This window comes from Squalius cephalus (genome assembly GCF_949319135.1).
Source record: "Squalius cephalus genome assembly, chromosome: 24".
NCBI lineage: Eukaryota > Metazoa > Chordata > Actinopteri > Cypriniformes > Leuciscidae > Squalius > Squalius cephalus.
Window position 1 is genome coordinate 4,883,279 of NC_137145.1, and position 12,187 is coordinate 4,895,465.

Here is a 12,187-nt window from a genome sequence, read left to right on the forward strand (position 1 = left end):
TTAAGTTCATCCTATAAAGTGAGTGTATCTCTTCACAGAATTTGGATTAAACCGCTTGATTCATTTTATGACGCCTTTATGATCTTTTCGGATTTTTAAATTTGGTTACCTGGACTTACAATGGAGGGACAGAAAGCTCTTAGGTTTCATTAAAAATATCTTCATTTGTGTTATAAAGATGAATGAAAGTTTTATGGGTTTGAAATGACATGAGGGTGAATAGATGATGACAGAACTTTCATTTTTGGATGAACTATACCGTAGCAACGTCTTCTACGCCACACATCCCTATTGATTAATAAAGCAGAAAGACCACAGACAGCATTGTGCAAATTACACTAGACCTTAAACTGTCTGTTATTACCCAAATTGATCATCAACCCATATTCTCACATCTATAAGTCACATCAAGAGGAGCAAAACTCAACTGGAAGCGGTTTATTTTTCAGGGATTTGCTGAAGTTAGTGAGCAGAGCGCTGATAGATGCCGTGCAAACCAGCCAGGCCAAACCAAACGAGTGCAGACCAGTCAATCTGAGACTTACAGAAGATGGCGGGGGCGGAGCCTGCTGGTGATTGGCTGACTTCAGAGGGGGCTTTAATTGAACTGATATCTAGACTTTTCCCTATTGAGCGGGAAGGAAAAGGTGGGAAGAGATTGGAAAGATCAGACTGAGAAAGGAGGGCATGCAAAGACGGAACATGGCACACTATTTAACAACATGACTGCAACCTATTATTGAGGCTGAGACTTGTACAGTAAAGACCCGCTCACTTCTGTCACTTTTGAACACATTTCCACACAAAAGTGCGCAAGGTGAACCAACATTGACCCGTGTGAATAAAACACACATAGCCTTAGCCCACATCTCTCACATTTCTAGTGTTCCTTGAGATAAAAATACCTTCAAGGTGCCCTGGAACGTGTCGCCCAGAAGAGCAGGATGGCAGAGAGCAGAAATACGCCAACACTTCTTATGTAATTTACAAAGTCAAAGGAAGTCATAAGGCCTGTCAGCTGAACCTCAGGGTTATGATCTCACAACAATAGTAGACACGAATTACATTTCGGTATAAATAAATGCTTTGGATTTTTTGTATATGGACTGTTCAGGCTTGACCTGACAGGAAAATAGATGGATCAAAGAAGTTCAAAGACGAGGCATGCCTGTGACTCCAGCATATATACTATAGCCTACTTAAAAAAATTTTTTTAATATATATATATATATATATATATATATATATATATATATAATAATTCTATTTTAATTATATAATTTAGCCTATATAAATTAAAAATAATTAAAATAAATTAAATTTTTTCATATTGCTTTTGTCATAAAAAAAAAGAACCAATAATCCATTTGAGGCCATGCTATACAGTGATTTTACCATGATTAAAGAGGTTTTATACATGTTTATGGTCATGAAGAAGTGTTCACAACTCTTTCATAACGAGATAACGTGTAACATACGCTAATGTTCAAAAGTTTGGGGTTGATAAGATTTTTTTAAATATTTTTGAATGAAGTCTCTTCTGCTCAACAAGGCTGCATTTATTTGATCAGTTATATTGTGAAATATTATTAGAATTTAAAATGGCTGTTTTCTATTGTAATATGTTTTAAAATGTAATGTATTCCTGTGATCAAAGCTGAATTTTCAGTATCATTACTCCAGTCTTCAGAGTCACATGATCCTTCAGAAATCATTCTAATATGCTGATTTGCTGCTCAAGAAACATTTCTGATTATTATACATTTAGAAAACAGTTTTTGTGGAAACAGTGATACATTTTTTCAGAAAAATATAGTTCAAAAGAACAGCATTTAAGATATTTTGTAACATTATAATTTTTTTTATTTAAAAACTTTAGATCAGTTTAATGCATCCTAGCTGTATTTGAAGAATCGTCATCAGAAACACAGTCCTTAGTAAAATCACTGCGAATGCATGGACTCTTGTGGCGTATTGCTTTAATAAAATGCAACCGAAACAAGCAGCACTCACCTTTGACGTCTTCATCCTCAATGGTGGTGTTGCTGCTGTCTGAAGATTCCTGTACGACAGACAAAAGCAAATCAGTGTCTGACCTCACATCTTCATTAACACACATATACCAACAACGAAATACTTACTCAACAAACAGCAACTAACTCCAATAAAGCACGACCAATACTACCACTGAGACAAATGCATCATCACCACAAATGAAGTTGTACACATTACACTTCAGATGAATGACATTGGCAACAGTAAAGTAGACAGTCGCGGGCTGATCTGAGCTCTATATCTGAAGTGGGTTTAATCTCAGGCTCAGCCACCTGGTGAGGCTGTAACACAGCCATTCAATGAAACTCAGATCCTCTACGCTCTGTTGTGCATCTCCACATCTCTATCCCAGATGGCAGCATTGAGAACGCAGCTGCACCCTCCTCCCTTCTGCATATGCATGTAACCACCCACACACACACACACGCGCATTTAGCTTCTGATATATAACAAATGCAAATGTTTGAGCCCCCGTCTGCTCGTATTTCTCTCTTTGGGTTCCTGTGTGTGTGTTATCAGCCCACCGCAGCACCGTGAGGGTTTGAGCCACAGACAAACGGACGGTCACACTTCACCCAGCTGTGGCCATGCATATGAGGACGGGCGTCCGCCATTATAAAGGCAAGATAGGAAACTTTTTTTTGGTAAGAATCGGAAAGTCTGATTGGATGAATGAAGGTAGTAATCTTTAATAAGAAAGAAACTGATAACAGTATGAGATATTTGTTAAAAAACACATTTAGCTGTGGTTCTCATATGGGAGATGCAGGTTCAGATCTGGCTTGCGTCATGCCCTGATTCTATTCTACATCTAAAATAACTTTTATTGGCATAAAAAAATAGCGTATTAAATATTGTAAATAAACAAAGACTGTTAAATCACACCCTAAAAGTCAACATGAAATTAAATCAAACCTTTTTAAGGAAATTAAATAGAAAAACAAAATGCTATATAGTATTTAAAAATACTATATTTGCTAACAATCTGAGTTGGAAACAGTAATCAAGGGGGGTGAACACTATTATTCAAAAGTTTGGGGTCACTAAGATTTCGTTTTTGAAAGAAATTAATACTTTTATTCAGCAAGGACGCAATAAATTAATCAAAATGGACAGACTCTTATAATGTTACAAAATATTTCAATTTAAAATAATGCAGATTTTTCTGATTTCTGAAGGATCATGTGACACTGAGGACTGGAGAAATGATTGATCACAGGAATAAATTACATTTTAAATTATATTCAAATAAACAAAAAGTTCTTTTAAATTCTAATATTTCATAAAATTAGATCCAATAAATGCAACCTTGTTGAGCATAAGATTCTTCTTTCCAAAAAAACATTTAAAAAAAGCTTACCGACCCCAAACTTTTCAGTAGTGGAGTAATTTTTCTTTTCTTGCAAATGTGTCATGTTATGGAAGAAAAATGCATTCTGAATGCAGTTTCGAGTTGACTTTTTGATTAATTTCTGCTTAAAAACATGCCTAGCATGGGTCAAATGATTAGACTGAACCATTGGTTTCACTGTTTTAACTGAAACAATTAACATTGAACACCGTACTAAACACCACACTCTTTCTCAAACACTTTCCCATCTTAATGCGAGTACATGCTCAATCACAAACCCAAAACAACAACCTCGCTCGCACCACAGAATAAAGACTGGCAACAGACGACAGAAGCAGAGAGAGGAAGAGAGAGAGTGGAGGATGAAAGAGAAGAGGATGGGGAGGGAGCTGAGGAAGGATGTACCTTGATCCCATCCGCTGGGTTATGGATAACAGTGGTCTGAGGCTCCTAAAGAGAGAGAGAGAGAGAGAGAGAGAGAGAGAGAAAAGAGGAAGAGGAGGAGACAGCGAGAGAGAGAACGAGAGGGAAAAAGACGAGCAAAATGAGATGGAGGTGAGAGATGGCAAGAATAAAACAAGTGTTAGCAAAAAAAAAAAAGAGGAGGAATGTAGAGAGTCTCAGTTAAAGCGAGAGAGAGGAGGAGGAGGAGGAAGATGATGGAGGTCATTAGTCAGAGGTGGCGCTCTGGTTAAAGGCAGAGGACAGCGAAGGTCAAAGCCCAACATCTGAAGCCAGTCCAGAGATGTGAACGCATTTAATCCCAGTGCAAACACTGTAGAGTTAATGAGGAGCTCAGCAAATCGACAACTTCTTGAATAACATTTTAAAGTGCCCCTATTATGCTTTTTAGGATATTAACTTTAATGTAGTGTGTGATATAGCTGTTTGTGAATGTAAAAGGTCTGCAGAATTTCAAAGTGCATGATAAATGTGACCCTGGATCACAAAACCAGTCATAAGTTGCACGGGTATATTTGTGGCAATAGCCAACAGTACATTGTATGGGTCAAAATTATCGATTTTTCTTTTATGCCAAAAATCATTAGGATATTAAGTAAAGATCATGTTCCATGAAGATATTTTGTAAATTTCCTACCGTAAATATATAAAACATGTATTTTTGTGAGTGAATGCAGCACAATCACCAACATAAATGAAAACCTTTAAAGGAGATTTTCTCAATGTTTCGATTTTTTTGCACCCTCAGATTCCAGATTTTCAATAGTTGTATCTCGACCAAATATTGTCCTATCCTATCAAACCATACACCAATGGAAAGCCTATTTATTCAGCTGTCAGATGATGTATAAATCTCAGTTTCATAAAATTGACCAATATGACTGGTTTTGTGGTCCAGGGTCACAAATGGAGTTATTGTAAAGAACCGACTCTAAAGTGCCTGAAATGAGTCGTCAGTAATTCCAGGTTTGTAATAAATTTGGGCCACACTTTAGTTTAGGGTCCAATTCTCACTATTAACTACAACTTTAGCTTCAAACTCCTTATTACTGCTTACTAATACTTAGTAAGGTAGTTGTTAAGTTTAGGTATTGGGTGGATTAAGGGATGTAGAATATGGTCAAGCAGAATAATGCATTAATATGTGCTTTATAAGTATTAATAACCAGCCAATATCCTAATATGCATGCTAATAAGCAAGTTAATAGTGAGAATTGGAAACTAAAGTGTTACCCAAATTTGCATAATGCCCGGCTGTGATCTTCATTGGCTGCCCGCAAACATCGTCTACTTTGACCCTCAAACTCTGTAATTGTAGCTGAGGTGGATCTGGAGCTGAAGTTCAGATTATGGTAATAGGCGTTTCATTTCCTGCAAGCGGTTGACCAATCACAACAGACTGGGTCATCTGACCAATCAGAGCAGAGCAGGCTCACAGAAAGGCGGGGTTTAGAGAGACCGAATCCTTTATCAAACCGTTTCAGACACTGTTAGAAAAGAGCTGATGCTGCAATGTATATTGAGAAAATTAAAGTGTTTTTTGACCTTGGATGCATGTAAACTTACTGTAGGAGACTCCAAAACAAAATTAGGAACCTTAAATATGGCATAATTAGGGCACTTTAATGCCAAGTGCTTTCATTTTAAAACTAAATATATATAAATTCACAAAGATATAGATCCAGTTAAACAGGCTAGACTAGTGCGATAACTGCCTTTTGCTAAGAGTTTTGCTCTTTAAACTTAATAAAATGTTGAAAACCTGCAACTAAAATTATCATTATCAATTATATAAGTCACACTTCAGACTATGTGTGAATATTATTGCATTACATAAATGTATAAATAGAAACAAAATCAAAATAAAACACTTACTGAAAAAAGAAAAAAGGAAATATTTTATTTGTTTAATTGCATGGACATCAGTCATCAGAAAGCTGTGAACTTGTTATGTTAAATTATCGAAATATTAACTTTAAATATCAGGGGGACTTCAAGTAAATATCTTAGATCAGCTGACAAAAAAGTTTGGAAATTATAAAGAATAAAAAAAATAAAAAAAATAAAAAATAAAAAATAATAATAATGACAGCAGTTTAAGAAAGTTAGCACAAGCACACTTTTCAAGCAAATTTTTTTTACAAAAAGGATTGTTAGGTCTGAAATTATGTTATGTTTTCAAATTCCATTTCATTTTTATATTTTGTTATCTAATGCAATAACATTTGGACATTTTTGAAATGCGACTCAAGTGGCCAAATACATGTTTGGGGTCACTGCATCTCTCAAAAATCAATGCAATTGTGAGACTCTAAACAGATATTGCTAAAAATTGTTTTACAAACAACATGAAATTAGACATTATTGTACTGGTCTATATCACACTTGATTAATAGAAATAATTTCTATACGTCAGACTTTACAGCATTAGGTCACATAAAAAAGAAGACATTCACACACAAACACTTACATTTAAAAAGAACGTCATAACGGCCATAATGAGTGTCAAAAATAGTGTAAACACAAAGAGCCAACGTCAAAGTTTGGTTGGCTTGCCATTGATCCAAACAATGAAAAACACACAAATGTTGTCCAAACAACGTCCATGCACACTTAACACACATCTTTATGAAAACATGAAGCTAATTGACGCTCTAAGCATTCAAATTAATCAAATTTGGACTATAAAATCGTTGATCATAACATTAACATGGTTTCGATGACAAAGATGAAGATACACAGACACACAGGGTCTACGACAGGTGGCCTGAGACGGGCCAGACGCTGACACAGACAGACATGTGTGAGACAGGAGAAGGAAGCCAAAGTGACAGACGAGTCAGAGCGAGAGAGAACAGAGAGGAATAAGGAGGTAAATACCAGAGCAGGAGAAGGGACGTTTCCTTTGGGACTGGTGACTATGCTGTTTTTCGCACTGTTTGACTGTGGCTGTGCAGAACACAAAAGAGTGTCAAAGGGTGTCAGTGGGTGTTTAAGGGCGAGAGGACAGAAAGAGAGAGAGAGAGCAGGGGTGATAATGTGTTCAGTGGTGAGGGAGTAGATTGTGTTTTAAATCATAATTCATAAATTGAGCAGAGGGTCTTGGAGATACATTGAGTGCCCTTTGTTCATCATTTCTAAATCAATGATTTAGATTAATCTCATAAAACCAATCAAGTACACTTCCATGTCCACATCACATTTCCCAACAAAATTAACAAAATAATTACAATTGATTACATTGCACTGATGGAAAATCCAGTTAAAACCAGATTCTGATAGCTGGTTTTACATGGTTTTTATGTGGTCCAGGCTGATCATTTGCTGGTCCAGATGGTTAACCAACTGGACTACCAACCAGTTTAGAGCTGGACCACAGCTTCTTCAGCTTAAGATGCTATGACCTGTTTCCAGCAAGCTGAATGAAAGCATTGAAAATCAAAATAAAGTAAGCAAAAAGTTGGTCCATTGTTTTCTTAGAGAAAGATGCAGTAGGAAAGCACAACTGGAGGAGAGTCCTTATGAAGCTACGGGAAGTACAATCACAGACGACATCAGACAGACACAGACGCAAGGAAGCGATAACACAAAAGACACAATCTAAAACATACACTACAAAGGTCAACATTGACTCGCTACAACCCTCCACATCATAACTAACGCCAACACAAAAACACTACGGCAGGTCTGAAGACCCTCACCTGTGTTTGAGGAGTCATTTAATGCCATCTGACCCTTTAACTCAATCGCTTGGCATTTGAGCAAGAGAAGAATCAATATAGATCATTACAGAGGAAGAGTAGATTTATTCCACATTATGCATTAAATGACACAAAAGCCCAAAAGGATGAGCAAATGAATGAATGGATAAACAAGAGTGAGATGAGAAAGGGATGGAGGGATAAAGAGATTAGGATTAAATATCATTCTCACCATGTACTGAACGGTGGAGCTGGATTTCCGTTTCTGGGTGGAAAGGAGGTGATGGAGGGATGGAATGAGAGAGTTAAATACATGTTATGATGAACGCTGAGATGAACATTAATCACACAGAAACGGACAGACATATGAGAGGGAGGAAGGTTGAGATAAAGTGAAGCAAGGTGTGGGTTTTTGGCAAGAAAGTAAACTTGTCTGGTGGATAAAAGAGGTTTTGATGTGGTTTAATGTACAGAAGAGCCCTTAAGGCATTCTCTTCTCATTCACTTCTCATTCTCTTCTCTTGCATTCTCTTCTCACTCTCTTCTTATTCTCTTCTCATTCTTAATAACCAGCTGATGGGAGTCAGTGCAGGAGTTGACAGAACCGTTCCTGTATCTCTAAACTCATGAGCTTATTTTCAGAGAAAAAAAAAATGTTCACGGTTTGATAGACAGAACAATACAACGATAGATAGATAGATAGATAGAAAGAACGATAGATAGAAAGAACAATAGTGCAATAGACAGATATAAGATAGAACGAATGAACGAACAAACAATAGATACATAGATAGAATGACCAAACGATAAAATGATAGATTGAACGAATGATAGAATGACCAAACAACAGAACGATAGAATAAACGAACAAACAATAAAACGATAGATAGAATGAATGAACGATAGACAGAACACACAAATGAATGAACGATAGAAAGATAGATAGAATGAACAAACAACAGATTTATAGAATGAATGAACGATAGGCAGAACAAACAAATAAATGACCGAACGAAAAAAACATGATAGATAGATAGAATGAACAAACAAACAAATGATTGATAGATGTAATGAACAAACAAATAAAACGATAGATAGATAGATAGACAGATAGATAGATAGATAGATAGATAGATAGATAGATCAAATGAATGAACAAACAAATAAAATGATAGATAGATAGATAGATAGATAGATAGATAGAATGAACAAACAAATGAATGAACAAACAAATAAAACGATAGATAGATAGATAGATAGATAGATAGGTAGATAGATAGATAGATAGAACAAATGAATGAACAAACAAATAAAACGATAGATAGATAGATAGAATGAACAAACAAATGAATGAACAAACAAATAAAACGATAGATAGATAGATAGATAGATAGATAGATAGATAGATAGAACAAATGAATGAACAAACAAATAAAACGATAGATAGATAGATAGATAGATAGATAGATAGATAGACAGATAGATAGATAGAACAAATGAATGAACAAACAAATAAAATGATAGATAGATAGATAGAATGAACAAAAATGAATGAACAAATAAAACGATAGATAGATAGATAGATAGATAGATAGATAGATAGATAGATAGATAGATATAATGAACAAACAAATGAATGAACAAACAAACAAAATGATAGATGGATAGATAGAACCAAGTGATAAAACAATAGAATGAACGAATAATAGACATAACAAACAAACAAGTGACAGATAGATAGATAGATAGATAGATAGATAGATAAGATAGATGAGATGGATTCAAATTCATAGTTATGACTTGAAAGGGTCTAAATTCATATCCATCTAATATTTATTGTCGTCTTTTACTTCCTGTCCATTTCATTAATCTGTTATTTCCTTCGAACTGAACTTGTGTTTGTGGGGGTCTCTAACAGTTAAACCATGATCATCCACGCAGTTCATCCCGTAGTGATGCTCTTCATCGTACTGCAGAACGAACGGCAAGACAGCAAGAAAGCGAGAGCACAGAAAAAAGGAGGGAAATGTCAGAATGGAGGAGTGTGTTAAGCCAGTTGCTAAGCAATGAGTGAGGAGCAGTGGAAGGGTCTATTTCTGTCTCCCGCTTCCCAGGGTTCAAACCGCCAGCTATTCCTGGAGCGAGAGCTACATTCCCATCCAGGAGGTCCACCCTCCGGCGTTCTCACACTCTGGATTGGGATGATATTGTGGATCTAAAGTGAGGCGTGGGAGGAGGACTCATGGAATGATTGGCAGAGAGACTGAAAGTGGCTCATTAGCACAGTTGAGGATTACAGGGGTGATGAAAGATCAACACCTGCCCGAGCGGATAATGAGAGCGCTCGAAAAAAGATTCCAGCCGCAGGTGCAGTTTCGAGTGAACTTGTGGATGAGATCCACTCCGCGGCTAACAGGAAGTGAGCTCAGCTGAGGATGAGAACACAGTCTGACGGAAATGCTGATGGTGATGAGCTGATTCAGACTCGACCGCAGTCGGATGAGAGAGAGTCCGAGGAAAATATGAATGCACTACAATACCGTTCAAAAGTTTGGGGTCAGCAAAAATGTATAATTTTATTCAGCAAAGATGCATTAAATTAATCATAATTAATTTATATTTCAAATAAGAAAGATATTTTGAACTGTCTATTCATCAAAGAATGTATTACTGTTTACACAAAAATATTTTCGACATTGATAATAATAAGAAATGTTTCTTGAACAGCAAATCAGCATATTAGAAGGATTTCTGAAGGATCATGTTATGATGCTTTGATCACAGGAATACATTTTTTTTTTTTATATATACAATCAGGGCTTGACATTAACTTTTTTGCTCACTAGCCACTGTAGCTAATGGTTTTCCAAAGTTACTAGCCACTCATCATTTTCACTGGCCACAATTTTGAGACCGATACCATGGGGAAAGAAACTGCCATATAGATATTTTTAATATTATCTCATAATTTGGCAGCAGGAATATTAGGCTCCTGTCACTTTAAGACCTGACGCACGGATCCATTATACTGATACACATGCGTTTTCTTTCTCAACAGTTTACATTCACTTAAAACAAAACTGACTGTGTTTATGTGAATACTTTATGTGTAGACCGGCATTTTTACATTATTTTGTGTGTATTTGACTGTTTAAAAGCAATAAGCAGCGAAAAAGAACTCAATTTAGCGCTGAGAAGCGGCTTTATGTGCGCCCACTTTGGGTAAACATGAGTAAAATTATGCACAATACGCGCAATCCCATCCCGAAATTCAACACCAACAATATTCATCCGGAGCAAAAGAAACAGGTGAGTGAGGAGAGGCGGGTTTGTGTGTCTCTCGCTGTCGGAGAGATGAGAGAGAGAGAGAAAGCGCACTGGTATCATGTATCTATTCTGTGGAAAATGAGTATCGGAAGAGTTTAAGATATTTCAGTAGTGATATATATATCTATATTTTTTACAACACTTCATTGCACTTAGTTTATTATTTCAAATGCCTTTTTAAAAGACAACAATTGAAAAATGTATTTATTATATATAAAATATAACTCGCCTATGGCTATAAGGAGTGACTGTTACACGGGTGTTCATGTCAAGCCCTGATTCCAATAGAAAACAGCTATTTTTTAACATTTCTCAATATTACTGTTTTTTATTGTATTTTTGATCAAATAAAGGCAGCCTATGTGAACATAAGACTTATTCAAAAACATTAAAAAAAATGTAACTGACCCCAAACATCTTTGATATCTTTCTATGTCAGTATAAAACTTCTACAGTTCACCCAGAAATGAAGATTAACGTCCAGAAAGAGGATGAGAAACTTAAGGGAGGAAGCTAAAGTTCAAGCGAGATCACTGACCTGTAACACACTGAACAAATTTAAAGCATAATGTCTGAGATGGTTCAGCCCAAATATGCTCATTTATTCAGGACTAATGTTACAGAAACGCAGCATCAGCGCAGGAGAGAGTCGCAGGATTTTCCTTGGGGAGCTTTTTAGCATTAGGCCTCATAAAAAGTTGCAGGCTAAAAGATTACGTAACGCATGATTAATGCTGCGAGTGGAGGGGATTATTCTCTAGATTAGACTCCACATCCAATCCCTAATAGAGAGCAGTCACAGTTTCATTTCTAATTCTGCGGCGCAATAGAGGTGAAAGCCGACCTTTTTCCTCTGTCTGAGAGGATTAATTGTTATCAGAACAAATGAACCTGCAAGTGCACTCTCTCTAACAGCTCATTACAGGTCAGAGGTCAACATCTGTGCGCGTTCACCTGATGCCGCGTGACGCACGCCGGGCCGTGGAGGCTCAATGGGTGAATTATGTAGGTGTAACGAATAAGATTCAGAAGTTATTGAAAAACCAAGCTTATACTTGGGCTGAGTGTTTATTGTGCGACGACAAAAACGGGTAAACTGGAAAAGATTCTGTGACATTGTTTCTATTGCAGAAGTTCATGGTGCAATTTAAAAAGATCTGACATGTAGTTTAAGTTTAAGGTTGCAACCAGAGTCGCTATTAACTATACCTAAAACCATTTAAAAATATATTTTTTGGGCTAAAAATAAAGCTGAATTAAATAATAATAATAATAATAATAATTATATATA

At 36.2% G+C, this 12,187-nt stretch overlaps 1 protein-coding gene across 24 annotated transcripts in view; it reads right to left on the minus strand.

The window, feature by feature from the left end:
• The window catches only part of camk2b2 (calcium/calmodulin-dependent protein kinase (CaM kinase) II beta 2), a 74,918-nt gene that overhangs the window by 12,288 nt on the left and 50,443 nt on the right, over positions 1–12,187 (minus strand). For 6 of the 24 annotated variants that reach the window (XM_079861276.1, XM_079861298.1, XM_079861280.1 and 3 more), the window contains 3 exons: positions 6,749–6,817; positions 3,812–3,856; positions 2,014–2,062 (listed from right to left, as the gene is read on the minus strand). In XM_079861276.1, the coding sequence (XP_079717402.1) occupies positions 2,014–2,062; positions 3,812–3,856; positions 6,749–6,817 (163 nt within the window). Of the gene's footprint in view, positions 1–545; positions 627–2,013; positions 2,063–3,811; positions 3,857–6,748; positions 6,818–7,801; positions 7,835–12,187 lie in introns of all 24 variants that reach the window. The other 18 variants (XM_079861286.1, XM_079861296.1, XM_079861275.1 and 15 more) reach the window with 7 other exon arrangements.